This window comes from Aulonocara stuartgranti (genome assembly GCF_965226115.1).
Source record: "Aulonocara stuartgranti genome assembly, chromosome: 17".
NCBI classification, from domain to species: Eukaryota; Metazoa; Chordata; class Actinopteri; order Cichliformes; family Cichlidae; genus Aulonocara; species Aulonocara stuartgranti.
Genome location: NC_138953.1, coordinates 6,049,777 through 6,075,478, shown reverse-complemented (window position 1 = coordinate 6,075,478; position 25,702 = coordinate 6,049,777). Strand labels below are relative to the sequence as shown.

General features: G+C 40.6%; 1 protein-coding gene across 1 annotated transcript in view; it reads left to right on the top strand.

The window, feature by feature from the left end:
* The first annotated feature begins 345 nt into the window (after window positions 1-345).
* Window positions 346-25,702, top strand: part of cachd1 (cache domain containing 1) — a 101,357-nt gene continuing 76,000 nt past the window's right edge. Inside the window, exon 1 of the mRNA XM_082510092.1 lies at window positions 346-978. Within this exon, the coding sequence (XP_082366218.1) occupies window positions 730-978 (249 nt within the window). The 5' untranslated portion in view covers window positions 346-729. The remainder of the gene's footprint in view (window positions 979-25,702) is intronic.

The window sequence follows — 25,702 nt, the reverse complement described above, 5'->3', positions numbered from 1 at the left end:
TTTTCAAGTCTATAAATAAAATACAGAGTTAAAAATAATAAATCATTGTGAAACTCCCCAGAGGCGCTTCCCTTTTTGGTGACTGGTAAGAAATCTTTGAAGGCGTGATGGTGCTTTCGATGAACCTCGAATTAAAGAGATTTCTCTGTTTTTGAGCAGTAATTTATATGCACCACTCATATATGAATATAAACCTGTTTTGTCACACGTTGAAGAATTGGGACTGAGAAATAAAAACTCTTCCCATCGTATTTATCTATAAAACAGGGTTATTTCATATCGGCGGTGTTCTTTTTCACGGAGCTACTGAAGGCATCGCGAAAGCCTGATCCATTGATCGTCAGATCCAGGCGCCGGCAGGACTCCTCGGTGTTTCCACGCCTACTACTTTCACCCCCTTTGTGGTGACTCTCCGGCTCACACACACTTTGCCAGACTTCCAGGAGTTGGAGCCACTGATCGAAGAGGGAACACCGACAACGTAAGGGGGAAGAAAAGAAAGAATAAACATATTCCCTGCCCCGCATGGATTTGCTTTCTTCTCTGGAGGGATTTCAAGGAGGTGCAATGATTTGTGTCGCTGGGAATTCTGGAGACTTGTACCGGAGAGAAAGGGCACACGTACTCTACGCTGCAAAGTTGTAAAAGTAGTTTCCCTTGAAGTTCCCCCCCTCAAAACCACCCGTTCTGACTCCGTGCTTCTCCAGTTTGTAAACCCCCTCAACCATCATGGCGAGGCGGTCAGCGGAGAAACCTCTGTTTTTGAGACTGAACGCGCGCGCTGCTTTTCGGGATAAACACATTGGCTCGCGCGGAGGCTTCATGGCTTTTTCGCGGAGCTTCGTGTTAATCTGCTTGGCTCTTTCTAGTGGATATTGCGGAGCCGAGACGGAGTTTTCCATCCTGGAAGAAGCGCAAGTCTTGGCCGAACAAATGAAAAAGCTGTCCTCTCAGGAGCTGGGAGTCTTCACTATGCAGGTAATTAAATAAAACAAATAAAAGACACCAAGTTGTTTGAAGAACCGCTGAATGTGTTTGGGTGCAAAGCAGATAACCTCCGCTCGTGTCACGTCGAGCGAGTTGGAGCGGGTTTTAATGGGTTTTTTTCTGGCGCAAACAGGAGCTCTAAAACAGGCCTGCACAGCGCAAAACTAAAATAATAACAACAATACTCTCATAACCGCAGAAAAGATAGTTTGTCGAGAGAGATGTTAAAAGTGTTGCGAAACAATAAGCTTCTATGTTGCAGTGTAACAACAGGCTCTTTGAAGTTGGGACGCGTTTATCTGGGACATGAACACGCCGGAGGTTTGAGGTTCTGAAAGGCTGGCGTTTTACCCTTTTATTCTTTTTTTAAGCTCTTAAGTAGTCCCAGTAATAATGAAATTTATTTAAATTCCAATACCTTCAGTTATTACTACACTCTCTGTGTGTGTTTGTTTTTTGTGCGCGCTACCTGAAAATGCCAACAAAAAGCGGGACAAAGTGTCCTTCATAATGCACGTCATAATTTCTTAAAAATGAGTGCCCTCTGTCCCGCTGTGTGCTCCTGAGCACATGTCATTGTGCACATACTCGAGTTTATCTTTTACCTGGTTGATAAATAATCTCCCGCAAGTCAATCTGCTGCAGCATATGGGCTCATCCAGAAAATCATATTTCCCCCAGAAAGAGCTGGTGATGGTTTATGATTAAACGCAAACAGCCTGGATTTCACGTGGATAGAAACACACTCTCTCAGCATCAGTTCTAGCACAAATGATTGCACCTAAAGCTGCCACTGATACATGTTTTCTTCATGAGCAATGTTTTTAGCAATTTTAGAATTTGTTTTTGTAGATTTGTCTAATAATTTAATTAATAAAACTCCACAAAATTGAAATTTCTGTGGTCACATCTTCTTAGTCCTTCTGTCTATTTAAAAGCCCCAAAACACCAAAAATATTCAGGTCCAAAAGGAGGAAATCTGCAATTGTCACAATTTTCTGCTTCTAGCTGTGTGCTTCATTGCCTTCTAAAGACACCCCGCCGACTGCTTTCAAGATAAGGGATTAGTTTGGTCGTGATCAGTGTTTGTTGTCCGCCAAGCAAGCGTCACAGTCAAAATAAAGATGCAGATGTTTTGGAGTTTTGATCTCATGAGATACCAGCCGAAATGAACCCATTCAACAGCGAGTCGGTGGACATGAGAGACAGATCTTTCTTTGGAGAGTGGAAGTCATTTCATTCAAAAATTCCAAACTCAATCACTCCATCTTGCAAGCAGATTTGTGTTCATCTTGTGTGATACTGAAGTGAGCATTTTTGGGGACTCATTCTTAGTATTGTAGTGACCAAACAAAAAATGCTTCGACTCTAAAAAGAAGCCAGAGTCATCAGTGAGAATGACTGCATTGTTACAGCCCCAGTAGACGAGTAAATGCACTATATGATAATCATCCATCCGTGCAGTGCTGCATTAAATCACCAAATGGCAGGAGGGTGCAGTGCCAGGGGTGTGAAGGAGGTGTTTAGCACTTCAGAGGCAGAGGAGCTCGCAGGCCCCGAACACAGAGGCGCAGCAGCGGGGGGGCCTCGGCCCCAAATGGTGTTTCATCTTCTCTGCTTCCACACTGAGCCGCCTTCATCCCAGCTTTGGGAGTCGGCTTTGAGGGCTTCCTCTGATCCCACCGGATCTGCTGTTGTCACCGCTCATCCCCTCCCTGAGCTCCAGTTTGTGCTCTCGCCGCCCCGTTTCTGGTTCTTTCCATCGTTATCGCTCTCCCTTTCTCTGACTTTTTTCCCTCTCCCTGTGCAATTCTTGTTTTCAGCTCCTGTTGGTGTGAATACTTTGAATTAATAGCTGTTTTCCCCTCAAACGAGAGTAAAACGCCTCCATCAGTGACAAAGATGTAATTAATACGAAATGATCTCCGCTTATTGTCGGCCTCACTTAGATTCTCGTGACTAATTTCGCATTCATACAGCAGCGTACAAAATGAAGTGTTCAGCAGTCGGCATCCTTCCCCCGTGTCAGGGGAAAACGGTTTTGAGCTATGAAGATGTTGCAGAGCTCTGAAAATCTGACTTGGCGTGAAGCTTTTTTTTGTTTTTTTACTTACTTCAATTGAAGTGGCACATTTCACAGATTTGCCAGAGTGGTTTTCCAGTGAAAACACAACTGCAAGGGTCTGTTTCAGGCCACGAAAGGACATCGGCTGTGGTGCTCATATCGTGCCTGATTGAAATTCAGAGATGTGCCAGTTCAGCTAATTTTTTTTGTCCCTTTCTCTCTTTAAAAGAAAAACAATCTTTTCCACATATGTTTGTATCCAAACAGAATCACTGATTTTCATTAAAAGTCTTTAATTTCTTGAGTCACAGCTGGCCCTCATTATCTCTTAAAGGAGTTCTTCAGGTTTCTTTGTCCACTGAGCTATGTGCCGAGTTCACGCGCTGCCTTTTCAGATGAGATCTGAGGATTTTGCCATCAAGTGAGCATCCCAGCATGCCCATTTAAAATGTAATTGTACCCCTCTGCACCCCACCCCTCATTCTCTGGCAGATGTGTAATTTGAGGCTCGCCTCTCATCGGTGTTTCTGAGTCACTCTGTTCACTCTGTCATTGACTTAGTCATCAGGGGACTTGAGGGCTTACAGCTGATGCTTTTACGCTGACAGGTCTGCTCTTAATATAAATATAAATATATATGTATTTGATTTAGTGGTGAAACCCTACTGTAGGTAGGGTCAGACTTTGCAGGTTTGCAACGTATCAATCAGAAACTTGATGACAGTTTTCCCTTTTGAGACGTTTCATATCTTCCTGAATAATTTATGATGAAGATTTCTACATTACGACTGCTTATTGTGAAAGGAGAAGGTCTTAGATACCCATAGAGCTTTTCATGTTCAATTTCCTGCAGGCTTAAGCAGAAGGCTGAAGATGGCAAGTTTAGTTTTGGATCTCGATAGGAAATTCAATCTCTTTTCTTACAAAACACACGACTGCAGCTACTTTTCAGAATCAGAATCAGAAAGGGGTTTATTGCCAAATGTTGAGCAGGTTTACAACATTAGGAAATTGCTGCGGTGCTTCAGTGCAAACATACTGTCATAAAAAAATATAAGAATAAGAATTAAAAGTGCTAAGTAGATAGATATATACATGATATATACATGAGTGCAGGTGGTGATCAGTGCCAAACATGGGGTGATGCAGTGAACACAGCGTAGGGTCATGTGTTAGTGGTGGGAACAGTCATACGGTTATTGTTCATGTGTCCAACAGCAGAGGGGAAGAAACTGACCAGTAAGTGGAGCAACAGGCTTGATCACTTGTAAACATGCAGTAAAGAGAGATGTTAAACGTACATAGCCTGATTGCTTTTAACGTTGAGAAGCATGTATGCACTACTGGCTGCTTATTTATAAAGAAAGTTTCACTGTGTTAGTTTCAAGGGCCTCAATCCTCATACAACAGTATGGTTTGAGGCTGAACCCCTGAGGCTGGCTCGTCCATTTATCCCTGGCCCCCTAATTGAATATTGATAGCGTAGTGAAGGTTTGTGTTGGGGTAGCTCTGACAATGTCTTCACTCTGCTATTTTCTGGTTTGGGATCAGTCCAATGGTAACAGAGCTGAGATTGACACTTTGTTGGTTTCTTTAACCTAGACTTGGCTTGATTTGATTTAACATGCACTCCTCTGTCTCTCTCGGTCTCCATCTACCTTTATTCTAATCTTCTTGCTCCCATTTCTCTTCTTTCTCTTTTATTGGCCTGTGTTCCCGTTCCCTCACTTTATATTGAATCAGTTGCAGAGACAGGGTGGGGGAGGAGGAAGGTTTGAGGATATACAGCAGGACATCAGAATTCCTGCTAGGCTCTCTGCAGTACAGCTTCAAAGCCTTCTTGCCTCTTACTGCGTTGCCTGCATGGCTCTGTGCTCAGTCAAGGTTACTATGAGCCTCACAGGCCCACCGCTTCATCTGGGACTGTTACTATTCCCCATCCACACTCTCTCTCTTTTGACTTTGAGCCTTCTCTAAGTGTGCATGTTGAAGCAGATCATTCAATTAACAACATGATTACGATTTATTTGTGAGCCACTGTGCAGCCTGTCTGCTCAGATTGGAACCTGGTAGTCTGAGAGCATTTTCAGCTGATTATAACCCAGATTATATGAAAGAAGAGGTGTCTTATAGAACTTTTTATTTTCAATAGTCCTCATCTAATGGGAATATGAGCTTTTCAGTGTCTTTTCAGCACGTCTCTGCTCTTGCCTTGTTCCAGCTATAATGGGGCTGTTTTTAGTTCCCTTTCTTCGGGGCACAGAGGTTATGTATTGCGACCAAGTTTTCTCTTTCAGTAAGTGTACTTCTGCAAATGACAAAATATGAGACTGTTTCACTGATGGAAACAGTCTCATTCATTCCTCCATCTTTACTATGTTTATTATGCAAGTATTCAAACAGAAGCTCTGCATGATGTTGCAGTAAAATTTTATTCTGATGAACTCTTGAGCATTCTTGTTGTTCTTTTTATCTGGCATTTAAATGAGTGAGTCTGAGCAGGGTTAGATCGTAAAGTCGTCACAGCAAATGTGAACTAACCCAGTTGTCTCACTTAATTAAAATGCAGTTCACATATTTAAACCGATATTCTGTAATTAATATTTTATTTTGTGCCAGCAGAGGTGAACCAATGTATAAACGAATTAATTTTACTAGGAACAACTAGGAAAATCTTTCGTTGGCTCAGCTCTAACCTTGTATGGAGACTGGCTCGTGAGTTGGTACGTACATTCTTGGTTCCTAGACAGTGAATACTAATTTGGATTGAGTCTTGCCTTGTTGCTACCCTAGTAGGCCAAGGTCTAAATACGAATGACAGAATTTCAAGTAGTGGAAGCAGAGTAAATTTGAATGGTTGTCATTTTGTGTTAGCCTAGTGATGGGCTTTGCCTTTTGCCCCATGACAACTGTGATAAGTTGCAGTCCCCCTGTGGCCGTGGAACTGGAAAAGTGCTCAGAAGAATTGATGGACTGTCGCAGCCTAATCTTCAGATTGTTCTATATCCTTATTATCTAAAGACCACAACTTTAAGCTTTCCCACACTTTACAGAAAGAAAGTATCCACATTGAAACAACAAGCACAAGATCAAATGTTAAAAGCAAAGTAAAATTCTTGGGTGTTTGCGGCTCAACCATAGGATTTATGGGGGAATGGGTTAAAAGTCTTCCTGTCTGGTTTTTAACGATCTCTGTTAATGTGACATGTGGTTACTTTGTTTAACCTTGATTGGATTCTAACCTCATCCCATTAATGGTATGCACTGTTTGCCTTTCCCTCCGATCTCTTTTTATGTGTTTGGTTAATAGAACCAGGAGTGCTGTGAATTAGTCGACCTTGAATTGAATAGCAAGGCCAGAAGTTTTTCTTCTTTTTTCATTCTGACCATAAATTGTGATGCATCTCATTGGTATATGAGCCCCCTGAGGCTGTGCTGGACTGTCTGTTCTTTTTCCATTTTAACAGTGTCTTTTTTTCCCCCAAGCTTTTATTGCACAGAAAAGTTTCTGTTGCTTTAAAACTACCTGCTTTTAAAACATAGTTATTAGATTCTTGCTCCCAAGTTGCTGAAGATGCATGAATACTTCATAACTTCAAGCTGCAATGTTTTGCAGTGTGTGCAGCTTTAATGTTTTCTTTTTTTGTTCTTTATTGTTTTTATCCTTGCTGAATTGCAAATGAGCATCGTGCACATTCGAGGCTATACGCTGTCTACATTTATTGGCAAGAGTTTTTTTTTTTTCTTCTATAATTTGAAAGTTGCACTGTTCAGTCGAAACTGAGAATTTGTTTTCCTTTGTTCATTTTGCTGGAAAAAAACAGGGCTCTCTGCCAACAGCTGCAAGGTCCCACAGCAACGTCTGTAGTGTTTTAAACTTGGGATGACTTTCACATTGGTCTTCAAAATTCTTGGGCTGTCCAAAATCCTGGGAAGCAGCCCAGCTCTGTCGATTGTTACTTCTGTTACAATGCAGGAGAGAATAGAGTAAAGAGTTTTTATTAAATCAATGGCTGCTTGTGTGTTTGGGCCTAATTCCAGCCACTGAGGGGTTCAGGCACCCTTTATAACCAAACTGCCTTTGAGAACAGTGTGTCTGGCTTCTAAACCGAGCACACACCAAACGCTGCGAGGTCCCTAGAATTCTTGGATCAAACTAGGAGTTGGGTATTACTGTCAGATAGAAGCTGTCTGGATTTAAGGAGGTCATTTTTAATAATTTTGTCTCTTTTTTTTTTTTTCTTATTGTTTCTTAGCTTGGGTAGGGCATCTATTGGTCTTATTAGAGTCTACTGTTTAATATGATTATGACCAAGGAGGCCATCTTCTTTTATTTTTATTTTTTGACGTGGCTCCAGAGGTGGGAATGTTGACTTTACTTTATTAGTTCAGACTTTTAAATTAATGCCTATTGTCTAGCTATTGTTGGGTGGACTGTTGTTACATTTGTGCAGATATGCATGGTGCTCAAATATGAAAGCCTGTGGTTTTGGATCAGTGCTAATTTGACTGTGTGGTAGTTTTAAGAAAATGTCTTCATAACAGCACCAGGCTGAAAGATCACTGATGAAACTTGAGATTCATACAAACTCCCATTCACACTTTTTTTTTTCTCAAAAGAAAAAAAGGTGTCCACAGTCTGATTTGCACATTTCTTGGTTTCAAAAGTTTATCTTCTGTCTGTTCTCAGTGTGTATGCACTAAAGGCTTTAGTACATCACATTTCCACATCACACTTGCGTAAGTTGCATACTAGACAATGATGGGCTACCAGAGTACTTGGCGTATCAAAAAGTTGAGCATAGAAAACTTTCTTCCTTCAGCAGATAAAAGAGAAATTTTCCACATGTTTTAAGTGACATTTTCTAAGTTATCCATGTCAGGTTGTAAAATTTGACTTGTAAATACAAATTGTAGATTGTTTTGTGTTTGAGTCGTTTTGGACTGCAAGGCTGTTGGAAGAGCTTTATGGAAAGAAATATATTTTTTTCCAGAGCGTTTACATGATACAGCTTTCCATCATTTCGGTCAGATCCCTTTACATTTTCAGCCAGTTTAAGTACAGCCTGCTGCACTGCCTCTTGGCTCCCGTTGGACAGCGGTCAGGACAAAGCATGAAACTGATGTTCTTCTCCTTCTGCACCAGCTGTTGTGGTTTAAATCTGTCTGTACTGTCGTGGCCAGATCATTTAACTCACCGCTTTTTGATCCGTTTTCCACATTTCTTAGTTAAAGGAGGGCCTCTCAGTTTGGCTTTGACTGAAATTGGTTTTGCTGTGTTTTTTTTGTTTTGTTTTGTTTTTTTCCCCCACAGCCTCTTAAGCCTGTACATTTTTGTAACTGTTTTGGTTGCACACTCTCTTTTTTTTTTTTTTTTTTCCTCCTGACCTGCTCCTAAAATGCCAAGCTCCTGTTAAGAATCTCGATGGAATGTTTCCTTGGCTGCTGTCGCAGTGCTTTGAAGTTAAGCAGTTAGATTAGGAAGCTGTAAACATACTGTCCTTATCGGTTTAACCTGATATAAAGCTAAGTGGGCCACTTGCAGGTAGAGCTAGCATCTGGCATTATTCACAGAACAATGAACTAAATGTTCTTAAATAAAGAAGTATAGCCCTGAAATATGAATGTCAACTAGTTTCACTATTTATCTATTAGCAATTGCCCAATAGTCACATTGGACACAATAGCCATCTGTTACCATTAATATAGCAGCTGAGCTCAGTGTAGATGGATAAAACATGAATAACAGGTGGAATATTGAGCTGTGACGGAGCAGATTATGGACATGGGGACAACTGGACATGTTACTGGCTGTGCAGAGCAGCGAAGGAACGTTGCTGAACCGAGAAGATGGTCCTGAGTTTTGAAAACTTGTCCGGAGCAGAGCAGCCAAATCAGATGGGGTTTTCACACCTAAAGAGCTGCAGACTGAGGCAGAGCAGTGTGACCAGTGGATGAGAGAGAGGCTGCCGGCAGATGTGGACAAGATGATGAACTTTAACTTTTCTACGTTTACAATAATTTCTTAAAATCTGTTTCTTCTTTTGCTGTGAGGTCTGTTTTAAAGTGCAGGGAGTGACCAGTTCAATCTTTCACAGTGATGTTAGGTATGGTCTTGTTTGTTGTACTCTGTTTATTAATAAGTTCTATCATTTGACCTACATTTGACCTTCATGATCTAAAGTGAATTTATCAAAAAAAATTATAGAAATGAATAAAACCTTTAAACTTGATCTTAAGTGCGTATTTTGTTAAATCTATCTTATAATTTGGGAAAATTTGTTAAAAATGAACAACTTGGCTTTTTCAAGAAACAACTTCTTTGCCGTTCCTTCTGTTGTTGGAGGATGGGTTCAAACTCTATCCCGTGGTATCAGATGGTATGGACTGCTTTACTGGGTATTAGCACGGATTTTGCAATTCTAGTGTCATGACAACCCTAGGGTATACGTGAACTTAGTGCTACAATGACACGTGGCAACAGTTAACACACTTTGTTGATTTGTGCAAACTACAAACAAACAAAGAACTCTTTTCAAATCCATCGCACTCGCAATTTTTACCTTGTAGGTCTAAAGCTACATACTTTTGTGTTTTTCAAATGTAAGTTTGGATCCTAGCTAACCCACTAAACATCTGAGGCACACAATAACACAAATGTACCACTCAGTCGAGGCAGCGGTAGACCAGAAACTCATGTGTTGTGCAAGATAAAACTACTATTTTCATCAGCGAAGCTTTCTAGCGTACACAAGTTTGCAACGGCTTTGGGCCCATGTTAGAAAGAAGGATCTCTAAGCAGAGAACGCACTCAATCTGTATTTCTTTTGGTTGGCTAAGATTCAATTGTTGGAGCTGATCCTGTCTATAGTGCTTGGCTTCTGTGCCAGTCAGCGCTTTTTTCTGTTAGGAGGGATTGCAGACTGACATCTACTGTAGGAAACGCATCGACTGGGCTTATATTTTTTTTTAAAGCAACACTTAAAAAAGCTGAGCTTTCCCAAACTGAGTGAAAATAGTAACAATATTGCGTAACCTTTTATTCTGATTTAACCACAGTACGTGTGACAAAACACTGAGATATACATAAGATATTGAGACCACAATAATCCAGCAGTAACTTTTGGTCCAAATGTATATAATATTTGTATAGTTTCATCATCAACTTTCCTGACAACTGAAATTATCCACGCAGTTATCTCCTGTGTGTTGAGCTAAATCCTGTCGTTGCGCAGCGCTCCAGGTTTTTAGCAAAAGTAGCTAACTCGGCCCTCTGCTTATTAGTGATAAGAACTAATTAACAGGCTGTGCTTAATCGGCTCATTCTCACTTTTTCTTAATGATTCTCTCTTTCTCTGTTACCCCTCTCACTCTTCATGTCCCATTCGCCGTCACCCTCCCTCTGCCCTCTCTTTTCTACACACTAATTCTCTCACACACACATAAGCCACAATGAATGTGTGTGCATGTGTGAAAGAGAGAGAGGATCTTTATTGGTGATCCAAGCTTTGTGTTTTCTTTTTCTAGATTCCAGCCAGTGTTACTTAGTTAGCTCCAACAGGAGATGACCTGGCAGTGTGAGCCAGGGGACCCCAGGCCACCCTTTAGCAAGTCAGTCCCTTCATTCGCCACAATGGGCGAGACTCAAAATGAACTCCGCCTGAATAAGAGAGAGAGAGGGGAAAGGAAAGGGGCGGGGGTTGTGGTGAAGGCAAAGGGGGGCAGTGAACAAAATGCCCATTTGGGAGGGCAAAGAGAATACGGGGACCAGCTCCCACTCCCCCTGCCCCCCAGACAACATGGTCCCCATCCCCCTCAAAATGCGCGCACGCACACACACACACACACACACACACACACACACACTCTCACGGATGCATGCGCACACTCCTGCAGAAGAGGCTTTACATTCTTGATGAGGAGAGTTGGAGCTCCAACTGTGGAGAAGCAGATCAGACTGTTTTGCATGCCTTTTTTCCCTCGTTTCTCTTTCTCTGCTTACGCCTCTTTCTCGGTGCTCTGAGTCGCATATATAATCGCCCAACTTTTACTTTTGTTAAGGAGCGCTTATTCCGAGGGTGTCTCAAATTTTCACCCATGTTTTTATGCCTAGTTGCAGTTTTTTGTTTTTGTTGGGGTTTTTTTGTATATGGTAAGTGCATTTTCTTTGGGAGGGGGGGGTGGAGATCTGACTGCGCATAAGTAACAGCACGCTTTAAGGCAGCGTGCAGTTCAGAGCATAGACAGAAAATGCTAAAGTAGGTGCTGGGGGTTGGAATGAAAACTAGAGTAGAAAAGATCGTGTGAATCGGTCGCAGCCAAGAAATGGCAGGCTTTCATATTGTGGAGTCTCACACACACTCACAAACACACAAAAGCACAGTGGCAGCAGTCTTCTCTCAGTTTCTGAGGATTTGTAAGACGCCTCCCAAACTCTAGGGTCGCAGGGTCATGGAGGTGGTCTAACTTCTTTATTCACATACTGCGAGACAGTAAAACATGGAAACCTTGTGTAAATTTACAGGCCCAAGGCCCATCAGTGCACCGATGTAAAGCTGTGGTAGCGTGTATAGTGTGTGCATGTGTGAATTCACAGGTAAGCAACCTTAAATTTGACTAAAACACAATATGAAGAAGGTGTACTGTAGCCGAGTAAACCTTTGATTTTATTTTGTGAAAAGCAGCAGTGATTACATTTTTGGGCAATTGGAGGCAACAAGCCTCCAGCTCCATTTAAAGATGTCCAGGTAGTAACCACACAGTTTTGTCCACTTAAGCCATTGCACTACAATGCCTCAACGTGAACTAAAATGTGGTACATATCTAGTAATATGTAGTACGATCATAGAACACAAATATTTGTCATTGGAGTCTGTCTGCAATCCATCCCCATACATCAAACACAGAGCAATATTAGCAACGTTGGGCCTCTGGCTCTGTTTTGGTCTCAACACCCTTTTGTTTCAATGACTGACCTTTAAACATGAAAACAATTGGTCTTTAAAGCAAAAATAACGAGCTAAAAGACAGTAAAGTCCATGGTTATAATGCTGTAAATGCTAGAGATACTTTGACATTTGGGTTTTTGTGGCACTGGTTTCAGCATTGCTGGAATACCTCAGGAAAAAAAAGAAAAGTATGATCTTTATGCCTTCAGGTTTCAGTGGATTAAAAATGCTTTCACTGTTTCTACTTCTTTGCCTATCTTCTCGAACATCTTCATCTTCTCTTGATTCATGGTGTAATTGTGTCTGTGGGTGGTGGCATGTGAAACCATGTCCTTTGCCTTTTGTACGCTGCTGGCTTGCTGGCTTTGAAGATGAATCAGGAAGTGACCTGGACTAATGAGTTGAACTCTGGACTCTCTGCCTCCGTCTGTCTCTGTAAGACAAGGCTGGTTGGAAGATGAAAAGAAATGCGTTGTTGTTTTTCTTGCACAGAAAATGGCAAAGGGGGAAAATGTGCTACAGCTCGCTAATTAGGAGGCAAGGAGGAGTGTCACAGCTTTGAGCATGAGATGAAATGCTGGTAGACTCCGAAACACCACTTTAACTGTTCCAAATGCGTGTGAATCCCTACTGTCGCGCTCTGGTGCTATCCATATCTTTATGTCTGCCTATACACACACATACACAAGTCTTATAAACATGGAGACTCATAAAAAGCTACATGCACAACTGTGTTTAGCTATCAGTGTCTCTGAGCTCAGATATGTGTCTACTAAACGAGTGGTTTATTTGGTTTAGGCTGACTCAAAAGTAATGGAACATGAGCATTAGGCCAAACAGGCCTCAGTGTTTGACACGGAGATGGCCAGCTTTACTCAAGATCGCCAAACAGTGCAGCTCTCTGAAATAAAGACTGCAAAATGATATTTGTTCCCTGGATAAACAATGAAAAATCCAGGCGTACTGTGTACACTTCGCATAGATTGCGCCAGTACAATATAATGGTTTTTTTAGTCAAGTCGGGATTTGATGACCAATAATGTCTCACGTGAGGTCTGACTCATAAAGTCATATTGCTCTTGTTGCACGGGGACCATCTTAAGATGTTCTTGCAGCACATTTCACTTGTAGGCGTTGAGTTTAAGAAACTTACCAGTTATCCTATGCTTGTTTACACTGTCTTAAGTGCGTCTGTCCAGGTTCTCTATGTGATCTCCTCCTGTTTGACTTGGTTGTAACAAACAGTTGGCATGTCCTGCTTTCTGAGTGTGTCAACTTGTGGTCAGGCTCAACAAACCTGTTACTGTTGATGTGTATTGGTGTAGTATGAATAGACTGTTTTTAGGTTTCTGACATGTTTTTCTGTACAATTTACAGCCTGAATCTCTTCTGACTATACCGTCACTTATATGTACTCACCCAAAACCTGCAAGCCAGTCCTTAATGTCATGATCCTTTCTGTGACGTAACCTGTGGAGAATCCCTTTAAATGATTTTACTGCTTTTCAGTATAGATCGTGTCCCCCGTTACTTCCTGAATTTAGAAAATCTGTGGTTCACAAAGAAAACGTCTCTCATCCAACAGACAGACGGCGTGTTTTTGAAATCAGTCCTGGCATTCTAGCTGAGAGGTCTTAATGTTGAGTCAATAGCCAAGCAAGCTGGTCTGTCTCCTTTATTTCTTTCTTTTTAAAGTTTTTGTTTTTTTCTGGCAGAAGCCCAGTTATAACGCTTTCTACAAGAACACTACAGTCTCATTTTATCCGGTCTCATCCACTCCTCCTCATCCTCTCTTGACTTCCACACTTCTGTTTCCCAGATCTTTACTTTTCAGTAGACCAGGTTTGTTTTAGGCTTGGTTGGCTGGTGTCATGCCAATTATTCTCAAATACTCCAGCCCAGGCATCAGTACGTCAGCTGGCCAGGTTTTCTGCTGGTATCTAACTGGCAAGCGAACAGGGTGACAATGTGCAGCTTTTCTTCACTTGTTATGGACTTAGTTTTTTTTTTTAAACAATTGTGATATAATAATGCATGTTTTCAGAAAATGTGCTCAGGCTGTGTAGCCTGGGAATTGGACAAAGCTGAGAGCTCATGTTTCATTTGCTCTGGCAGAATGTGTCTGAGGTTCATCCCTTTCAGATTTACAAATAGCCTTGCCCGTGCTACCCCAATCAAAAACGTGAGATTTTTCACAGGTTTTGCTGCTTTCGAATGCTTGCAAGTCTATGCAAATGTGCCCGCGTGCTCCCATTGATGATTTCAGTGAAGCTGAATTGAGAGCGTCATGACTAATTTGCATACAGGCGTCTGTCTTTGGCTTGCATTTTCACGGCTCTCTGCCAAATGCGAGTTCCTTTAGCCATTTTCCCACATGGAACTTCCTGTTTTAGAGTCAAAACATAGGCTGTATATAAAAGATGGAAATAGTCCGTTGCAAAGCTCGAGTTTAGCAAAATTGAAGAATAATTGTAACACTAACCACACACACAAATGCAACACTAACCACACACACAAATGCAAAATAAAGAAAGTCTTTGATGGTGTTTTGTCCTTGATCTGAAGCAAGTAGGAGTTTTTAATCCTGCTCAGTCACAGGAGTGCAGCCAACACCTCTTACCTTTCCCGGAAACGTTAGTCTGTCTGCGTTACCTGGTCTATGTGTGAAAGCACTGTTAGGCTGATACTGAGCTCTGTGGGAACAGGTATCTGTGTTCACTGGTGGTGTAGTCTGCGTCTGCGTGCGTTTGTGCCCACATTTGTAGTGGCGTGCTGATTTACACTCCTCTGCACTTGGTTAGTTTTAGTGATGTGACTGTATATTGTAAAGTATGAGATAAGGAAGGAACAAATAAAATGATTAACTTACTCAGTGGATCTAATTTTGACTTAAAAAAAAAAAAGTAAGGCACTCAAATAAAAAATGAGACCGACTTTTATAGTAAGTGTAAAATCATGGACTCATATAATCTACCTACCCATTCTTAGAATGTGAATATTATTTCGGTGTTTAATGAGGTGCCAAACCGAGCACGTTGACCGCCGCAGCAGGAATGCCAAATGGGTGAATCTTCTTCGAGAGGAGTCGTCATATGTCTCCTGCATACATCATCAAAGAAGCACGTCTCTCCCCCTCCTGGCTTTTACAGCAGCAAAGCCATTTTCCATTTACATACTAGAAACTTGTGAATGTCCTTGGGGAACTCTCTCCCTCTCTCTCCCTTTTGAAAGCACTCATGCTCAAGCTTCTGCACACACCAGCGATCGACTCATGAATCTGAATAGGAGAGGTTTTCGATGTTTAGACAGCTCAGGGAAAAAAACAAAACAAAAAAAACCCTGACACCCCCCCAACAGTTGACATGTTGATGAAAGTGTGTGTGTGTGTGTGTGTGTGTGTGTGTGTGTGTGTGCCTTGGATTTACTATATATCTATATCCTTTGCATATAGGAGAGTTCATATTGGTTTTTAACTCAAATTCTGTATTTGCACAAATTTCAGGTGAACTAGGTTGGACCCTTACTTAATAGTACTTTAAGTTGCTGCAGGCTTGTAGGTCCTATGATGTTGAAACTGACATTGATGCATTGGTTTAATTCCTTTTCCTCAATTTAATGTGAGTAATCTGTATCTGCAGGTATTTAAAAAATACAAATAAACACCTTGGCAGTCATGTTTCTTTAAATTACCATACAGGAAATAGGCCTGTACTTGCTGGGGTGAGAACACTTTGCTTCACAGACTTGACAAAAGACAGGAGAATCTGCCAGAGGCTAAATTTTCTCTTTATTCAGCCAGTTCCAGATGATTCATTCATTCATTTATTTATGGCTAATAAGGGAGATGGCTTGCTTTGTTTTCCTTTTTTTTTTTTTTTTTTTTTTGTATTAGCCCTTTCCGACATCTGTGCTCACTCATTCTGCCTATCCTCCGGGAATTTAGTTGTTTCAATTCTGAGCTAAAGAGAATCTCATATGTGTGTCTATTCAAAACAAAACACATAGTTGGCTGCTGGTAAGAAGTGCTATAGGGAGAAAAATAAATAGTACATATCACTGCCCTTTCTTCTCATGAAGCTGCATCTCAAATCTTATTACCTAGATAATCGGCCCTGTAAAGTCCCACATTTGAGCCCACACTAAAAAAAACAAAAACAAAAAAACCTGACCTGGCAAAAACTAGTACCGACAATTTCTGAATAAAATGTTGAGTATTTTTGTAGACAAAAAATTAAGAATGTTCTATTTTTATTCAGCTTGCATGTTGGATTGAAACAACATGACAAGTACAACAAAAACAAAAATATCAGTAGGTAATCTAATCCAAATTTCCAACCGAGAAAACAGTTTAGTTAAACAGATGCATATTTTTCATTTCAAAGATTTTCACCACCTACCATTTTTGAGACCTACTGCCCTTAAGCAGTCTTTCAAACCATCCATCCATCCAGGTTTTCAGGCAAATAAGAGATTGTGAAATAGATTATGATTGTAGATGAAATGACTCATATAATAGTGTTTTTTCTACTGTAATTTATGGCTGTTATTCCCACCAGTGTGTACAGACTTATAGAGGCGGCGTTTGTAATGGAAATTTCATAAAGGAAAAAGTTCTTTCAGAACTTAAACATAAACCTGAATGTACTTTAATATTACTCAGCACATTTTAACGTAACCATGTAGCACTAGTTAGCTTGTAAGCATAATTCCACTTGTGCTAGTTAAATAAATGTATGCTCAAATGCCAAATAATGCATTTATTCACCACAGATGAATAAGTGGAATGGACCGTCATCAGTTTCTTTTATTTATTTTATTAGTTAGCCTGCCATCTAGCTAAGCTACCTTTAGATTGAGCTACGTGACATAAATGGGAGCTGCATACACTCTAATCAGAAGAGTCAGACATGCTTGAGAGAGGATTGTTAAAGTCTGACTACTACTATTTGTTTTCACTAATAAATATATTTTATTGTGTTTTAGAAAAACAAAACGGTTTGGCTCTCATTTGTTCCCCTTGTCTGTTTTAATTCTGCCGTCAGCAGCTCCTCATGTTGCATTTGAAGCCTTTCTTCCACCTGCCTTGATTTAGCTAAGGTTGGTGCAAGTGTTCAGTTAAGGAGCTTGCATCTCAAAGGCGTGATTATGAAGGTAGAATCATTTCGACACAGTGACTCTACAAACATAACTTTGGTTAAAAGCAGACAAACTTGAAGAAACAAGGGTGAGTAACATTGCTAATTACTCATGAGTAATGGATGTGAAAACATATGACATACAAGTATTTGCAGCATGTTTGGGTTTGATTTGAAGCCAATGTGCCAACCACTTGATCACATCTTAAGTCCAAGGTCTATGTTAGGTCCAAGATAATCACTGGGCTCGCTGTAAGTCGTATTTCTTTCCCTAACCAAAGGTCTACATAAGAGTTTCTGGGCCTATCGACTGCACTCCACGCGTGCCAAAACCAACAGGTGCACATGTCTAATCTCTCTTTGTTTGCATTTCTTTTTCTGCCTCTGTCTTTTTCCTTCTCGGCCTTTGATCTCTTCAGACTCTCAACCTCAAACACCAGCTCTCCCTGCTTTTATCATGGGTCACTTTTGTGTCATCATCTGCTTGATCACTGTTCATTTCTTCCTCTTCCTACTTTAATCCTCTCTTCCTTTCCATTTTTTTCTTTCTCTATGTCTCTCTTCCTCCTCTGCCTAGACCAGGGGTCAGCAACCTTTAGCACCCAAAGAGCCATTTGGAAGCAATTTCCACGCAAAAGAAAACACTGGGAGCCGCAAATACTTTTTGACATCTAAAATGAAGATAACACTGTATATATTGTTTTTTTGTTTTTTTTTACCTTTATGCTTTGTGTGAACAACTAAGGTGTGTTGCTTATGAAATTCATGAACTGCTATAGAGAAAATTAAATTTTCTCTATATTTCTCTATCATGACATAAATAAAATTTTATTTATGTAATTAACACATTTTGAACTCTTAAAGAGGCGCTGCAGTGGAGGCGGACGCACCTGAGTGGCACCCGCAATCACGCCTCGCCGCTTTAACGTCTGTGCGGCTGTGAGCTGAAAAGCTACAGCCGGCTGTACAGCAACCGTGTGTGAAAAGTGGTCAATAAAGAGATGCTGAAAAGCCTGTTCATGCAAACATCGTCGGGTCTGCCGTGATAGGTTTACAATGGGACTTCTGCTCCTGAACCTCTGCGCACAGCGTCTGGAAATCGGGGCTGTACGAAGTCACTTTCATCTTTATGCAGGACTGTAAGCTGTCATCTGTGAGGCGTGAGCGGTGTTTGTTTTTAACATAGTTCACGGTGGAGAACAGCTGCCGACATAATGTGGATCCGAAGATCCATAATTGGCCTACCTGGGGTTGAAAGTCTCGATAAAGGCACGGCGTTTCGGCGGGTATATCGGCTTCCGCAAGTGCGACGCTTATTTTGAGCGATCAAAAAATAATAGAATATCATTTTATGTTTGTGTTTCAATATCACAATAATCTTCCAATTTAGAAGTACAAGTTAAAAAAAAGAATTAACATAAATAAAATACACTTCAGCTAATTACTTAAAAAAACAGACAAATTTATTTTCCCAAACCACACGGAGCCGCACTATAACGACTAAAGAGCCGCAGGTTGCCAACCCCTGGCCTAGACTAATCTTCACCGTTTTCTGTCAGGCAGGGTCGCTATCCTGTGAGATAGTTTTCCTACAAATTGAACAGGTAAAAGAGGAAATTTGTGTGTTTGTGCATTTTATGTGTGTACTTTGGCAGTGAGGTTTCCTGCCGCAAATGAGGGTCACAACTCAAAAACTGTCCTCCTTTTTATATAATCCGCTCGTGTACAGACACAGAGCGTTTGCCAATTTAAACCGTTCAGGTGTCAAACAAGAATGAACAAACTTCTCAACGTGTGATGTCTCAAGCTGTGTTATTTGTTCCATCCTCATGTGTACGTCTATATGACTGTGCATAAATGTCCTTATATATTTCTGTAATTTGGCCAAGCATGGGTTCGCTGTTTTTCTTCCTCACCACAGCTCCCAGGTTACCTCCCTTGGCACGCAAAAGTAGCCAACACAAATCCTGCATCCAGTTAATCATCTCATGCCATAAAGACGAATGTTGTGTTACACTGCAGCACTCATTATTCAGGCTGTAATGACCTCCAGTCTTAATAACAGTGCATTTATGAAAAATCCATTCGCCGCGTTGTCATTTGTATGTTATGGTTGATACCTGTTGCTTTATCAGGAAAATGTGTTTTGTACATTTAGTTTAACATGCACTGAATCTTTAGGAAGGTGTGTGTGGTGATTTATTTTGTCCAAGTCTGCTTAACACAGACGACATTCAATTTAAGATCAATGCATTGACAGAACAGAGACCTCTTACATGTTATGAAGCTTTATGTAGGCAAAGATTGAAAACATTTTGTGGTTCAAAATGTGCGGAAAGTGGTAGCTAGTGGCGGCTTTCTGGATCTATATTTGAAATGACACATTTTTACTGTTCAGGCTCAGCTCCCTGCATGCACAGCTGGGGCCCGCATTGCAAATTGGGTGAGTCGTGATATGTTTAAATTTACAGTACAGTCATATTGTAACATTATGTTTACTTTTTTTTAAAAACAAACAAACTTCTAGTTAGGGCTAGATCAGGTGACCCTGAAACCTCCCTTAGTTATGCTACTGTTTCGTCCTGTTTAAAGGGATTTCTTTTTTCCTCCCTTGCTCATAGTGGTTTGTGTGATTTCTCGGGTTTCTAATATTGTAGGAATTTTGCCATAGAATATAAAGCACCCTGATGCAATTGTCGTTGCGATTTGGTGTATTCTCTTTTAACATCAGGTATGACATAGATCCACTTTAAAACACTGCTGTTACCAGGAAAATCCATATTAACACAATATCAAGCTTTGCATCTACAATTTCATGAATACCTTTTGCAAAAAGTTGTGCATTTGACATCTTGTTTGCTTTTTGTCAAACGGGTTGGGGTTAATCAGTACTTTCAGTCATGCCAGCAAGTGTCAGCAGTAGGGCTGCCACAAACGATTATTTTGATAGTCGACTAGTCACCGATTATTTTTGCGATTAGTCGACTAATCAGATCATCATCCATTAGACGTAAAACTACAGCTTATTGCACCAGCAGCATCTGCTCTTATATAACTATCATTAGCTTACAGCTTTAAGTGTTTAAGGTCTGTGCTAACTAAAAATAAAGACAAGATGATAGTTTATTGAATTTTAATGAAATTTGCAGATTGTTTCGGTGAAGATTAATAAACTCCTTGCTATCTAAAATATAACAGGACACTGGAGTATATTCTGGAGCATCTCACACTTCTGATAATCAGCTGTCTGCTTGACGTTTATTCAGCTGTGTAAAAACTATAACTTTAATCTCAGACAAACTGATTTACTCAGGAACAAATAAAATACTAAAAAAAAAGCCAAACAATAACATTTTAAGTTATCTAAGTGACTCATATATATTTAACCTGAGTAGCGAAAGACGGCGGTGGGTTTGAAAACGATTTGCGGGGAGTCCGGTGTTCTCACCGTGCTAGTGACCTAGCCCCCGGCTCGCTAACGAGCTAGTGGGTAACAGATGTCTCCGAAAACGTCGGAGCGCTTTTGAAAATATGTGGTGTCCTGATAAACTGAGCAGATATTTGAGGTTTACACAGCTACATTCTCGCCTGAAAATATGTTAAACGTTTATTTTGTGACCCAGAAAGAATAATAAGAGTAACATTAAAACTAACTAGCTGCCGCCATTGTTGGAAACTGCGCTGGGCCGCGCTATGAATTCTGGGACACAGCTGCTGCTTCTTCTTCTTCTTCTTCTTCTTCTTCGGGGTTTAACGGTAGCTGACATCCTTGTACATGCAATGCTGCCATCTTCTGTTTCAGTCCGTTATTACACTCTTAAATCCTGCCACTTATTCCTGCGTCTTTTGTGATCTTACAAAGCTTCAAACGACGCGTCGACTATTAAATCAGTCGTCGACGATTTTGATAGTCGACGTAATCGTGACTAGTCGACAAATCGTGGCAGCCCTAGTCAGCAGCAGTGAGCTGTGCTAGTTTTGCTTTGCAAAGTCAAATCCAGTGTCGTGTTGTTTAACCTTCCCTTTAGAGCGATCCTCGCTTTGGTTAATCAGTCCATGTAACTGCCTTTAGAGTACATGATTTAGAACAAAGCCCCATGACCCTCTAACAGTGTCCAGACATGATCTCACATCAGGCTCAGAAACCTGAGAAGGAGACCACCCCAGGAGAAGGAGTCGTCCCTTATTATTCTTTATCTCTTTACCATCTCTCCTACCCACTCACATTTACCTGCCTACGGTACGCATGATGATCTAGAAATGTATCTTTATTCGTATGAATCTCTGTATCACTCTCATAAGTGAGGGCTGTTGCATAATTTGATTTCCTCTCTATAGTTTATTCATGTTTTTTTTTTTTTAGTTTTTTTTTTATATTGTACAGTGACTAGGGAGTCAGTTAGCACTGGTTCAAATGATGTTGACAATTTCAGTCGACGTTTGTGGCTCGTTTGTGCCTTAATAATGCATTCATCAATGCCTGAAAAACTGCAAGTGAAAGCGCCTGCAGATGAGTGAACAGCATAGGAATGTGAAGATGATCCAAGATAGTTTGTGCAGACAGCGCAGGCGCCCCATCTGATTGTCCCTTCACTTTTTTGTAAGGGAGGTGGATGGGGGGGATGGTTCTTAGTGGGAAACCCAAGTTTTAAATTTTATTAGTGCTGCGTGATGAGGCCTTTGAGCCATGCGGGTCAGCGGCTTACATTTTGTCAATCTCAGCATTTTCACACACTCTTTTGAGATCTCCAAGTTCAGCTCAAGAGTCGGTATGAAGTTTTCGCCCTGCCAGGGTTACCACTAGGGTGTGACTGGGACTTGTGGTGCCAGACTGGCAAGCTGAGGTGGTTGAAGCCCGGTCCACAGGTGAAGTGTTTTGGAGACGCTGCTTGGTTTCTGTGCCGCCTCTTGGCTCCAGGTGGGTCATTTGTCATTTCGCTGGGAGCTGTAGTTTCTGAAAGGGATAATCTACAAGACCTTATTTTTGACTTATGATGAACTTCTTAAAAAAAAAAAAAAAAAAAATACTTGACATGTAGTACAATGTAAGTGTGGCTGATGCTTAACAGGAAAGGACTCGCCCTTTCCCTCACTTTTCAGCTCCGTTACTTAGGGCTGCTCGATTATGGCAAAAATGATAATCACGATTATTTTCACTGAAATTGAGATCACGATTATTTGACGATATTTATTTAACCCTTTAAGACCTACCATAGAACCAAGTCCACCAGAGCTTATATTATTTTTTTTACATGCTGTAGTGCCATTTGTGGGAGCATTTCAAGTTGCTATACATCAATACAACTGTTATAGCCCATATTTTAATAATATGTATGCATTAAGTCCATAGTAAGTACATTAATTGCAAAAAAGTGCAATAAACTACAAAAAAAATTGAAAATCGCTTTTGTTTTGTTTACATATATTTCTACTTGGAGAAATTTAAGAGGTTTATCCCTCAAAACTTTAAATACAATAAAGTTGCAAAAAATAGTTTACAACAACAGGAAATTTATTTTGAGTGTCTTCATAGTTTTATTTTGGAGATACAGCAATTTTTATATACTGCAGGAAAAACAAAAAACAATCCTATGATGCAAATTTGCAAAGAAAACAGCATGTGCATCATTTCACTGTGGGAAGTGTTACGAACAGCTGATAGGAACGGCAAAGCCTGTTTCTGGAATATTATGTTTTTGTTCCTGCAAGCGCTTTTTATGCAATTTTTGCAATTTTTGCAAAGCTTTATGTGGAAGGAAACTGTGACCGAGGACAAGCTGATGGCATCAGATGTAAGTACAACTCCTCCGGTTTCATATGCAAAACAAATTATTGCGCTAGCTTACGCGTTTCAGGTTCTACAGGGATTTAACAATAGTTACGCAAAACGGAGCTTACTGCTCTGACCGGCTTTAAAGGGTTAACAATGACTTTAAAAAAATAATATAAAATAGTGTGCAACACCACTGAAGTTTTTTTTTAAACTCTCTTTTCAACCAACGGCAGTCACTCTCCAAATAACTTCTGCTTAGCTTTCCGAGCTTCCCTCGGGTCCTCTTAATCAGCGGTCTCCAACCTTTTTTGCGCCACGGACCGGTTTATGCCTGACAATATTTTCATGGACCGGCCTTTAAGGTGTCGCGGATAAATGAGGGAGGGGCTAATAATCGGCTCAGTCATTTTTAATGATCGTTGAAAGCCCAGATCGTAATCGTGATTAAAATTCGATTAATTGAGCAGCCCTACCGTTACTATTATTTGAAGGTATTGATCAGATAACCCTTTAATAACCTGATTAATACAGTAACTGACAAGTGTTTTTGTCATGAAGTATACTTCTTAACGTGGTGCCTGTTCATTCAAACAAACAAACAAGCACTGTGCAGCCCTGCAGTGGTGTTTTAACAAAAAACAAAAGTCATTTCTGAATGTCTTGATATAAAGAAAAAAAATCAAAGCACTTCTAAAAACAGTATTTTCTCATTATCACGTGTTCCTTTGTTCAAACTAATTTGACCACAGTGTGTGTGTGGTTTTGTCTTCGCCCTCTTTTAGTCCATAGATTTTATCAGCTTAATGGGGGTGCTCAGGTATGCAGCTCTGATCAGCCTTTGGAACATTTTCACATTGGCTCCATTTTAGCAGCAAGATGTTATTCCCATAACCCGCTGCAGGCCCGATGCCACTGCAGACACGTATTATATTTATATAAAATAAAATATAGTTTGTGTGGGGGGTGCAAAATGTACAATCTCTAAGATTGTACATTTTGCACCATCCTTAAAACTATGTAATCTTTTATTAACAGTTAGCAACGTCCTTATTAAGAATTAATTTTTCACAAGGTTTCAGTATATCCAATTAGTCAGCTGTTAGTGTGTGGTTGCTGTGGCCTGAGGCCTTGTTTTAATGACTCGATTGCCTTGACTTCAAAGACCTCGTGTGGTGAAAACCATAAGGTAATGACTTGTGACCAAAGCCTCATACCACATGTACTTTGACAGGCACACCCCACAGTTTGTGCTACGAGGAAGAAGCCGGATAATGGGACAAAACTGCAACCTTTGAGTGATGTGTGCTAGGATGTAGTTGCATCAGTTTCTTAAACTGTTTCTTTCTTTTTAAAAAAAAAAAAGTATTATTATTATTTATTTTTGTATCTGAGACCTTCTCATTTCTGCCAGCGGTTAGTGCACAATACACTTGACAACTGAGTCCTAATTTTTTAACACTGTTTGCCAGACCTAAGATAGGTGTTTCCAATATCCCTGTGTTGGTGTTGTTTCTGGGCAATCATAATTAATGTTGGTCCCAGATATTCAAAGCTGAAAGTGACCAATCACATTGTTATATGTGACTGGTTATTGTGATATTGTCATAATGTTGGAAAATTTGTAGGGGGGAAAAAAACCTGCCAGTGTCCACCAACATTAATGATCCTGGAATACCACAAACATGGATACAGCCGATCTTGCCTTTAAGATAATGTAGATTATAATTGTCTTTGTCCTGTCTTCTTTCCCTCACCCTCAACCGGTCGGGGCAGATGGCTGCCCCTCCCTGAGCCTGGATCTGCTGGAGGTTTCTTCCTGTTAAAAGGGAATTTTTCCTTCCCACTGTTGCCAAAGCGCTTGCTCAAAGGGGGTCATATGATTGTTGGGGTTTTCTCTCTATTATTGTAGGGTCTCACCTTACAATATAAAGAGTCTTGAGGCGACTGCTGTTGTGATTTGGCGCTGTATAAATAAAAATGAGTCACATTGAATTGAATGTAGCTAGGTTATGTCAGTGTTCTTGAGTGTGGACTAGTGCTAGGCCACATTTCCACCTTTTACCGTGCCATGTTTTGTCTACTGTACTTACAAGCATTTTGTGAAATAGCAAAGACAATGTCCACCACATGGCTGCACCGCAGTTGTTTTCTGTTTATTTAACTCTCCCAGTTTGTTCTGTTGAAATAGCAACCTCTAGATTTTGTGGGGAAGCACAACATTAAGTTGATGAAAGAGAGGATAAAATAATGAAACTGAAATGCAGCTTAGCTATTGTTTTTAAATGAGGGCAAAACTATTTCGTTCCACAAACAAGTCCTCATGCCAGTCTTCTGTTACTCATTACTGCCACTTCATTATTATCTGCCAAAGTTAAAGGAAACAAAGTTGATCAAATGTTAATATCTGACAGCTTTTTTTTTTTTTGCGACCTTAGTTTTATTTAAATGTCCTCTAGCTTTCGAAGCTTATTTCAATCTGCATTTCTTTCCCTTCTATCTTTCTCCTCTCTTTACTGCTCTAGTCTGACCCAGCCCCACTTTTTCCTAGCTTTTCTTGTTCCCCCTCCTCTACTCCTCCGCCCTCCGTTCCCTCCCTTGTTTTCTCTCACATGTGGAAAGCATTATATCCTGTCTGGTGGAGAGAGGGAGAGAGCGCAAACTTCCCAGTCTGAGACTGAGAGCTTCTTGGGGAGGCCCAGGGGTGGTGGGTAGTGTTAGGGTTTATACGGTGGTGACTCTCGCTCTCTTTCTCTCAGGCCTCATGCTGTTTGGATAAAAAAAAGGGGGGTTTGTT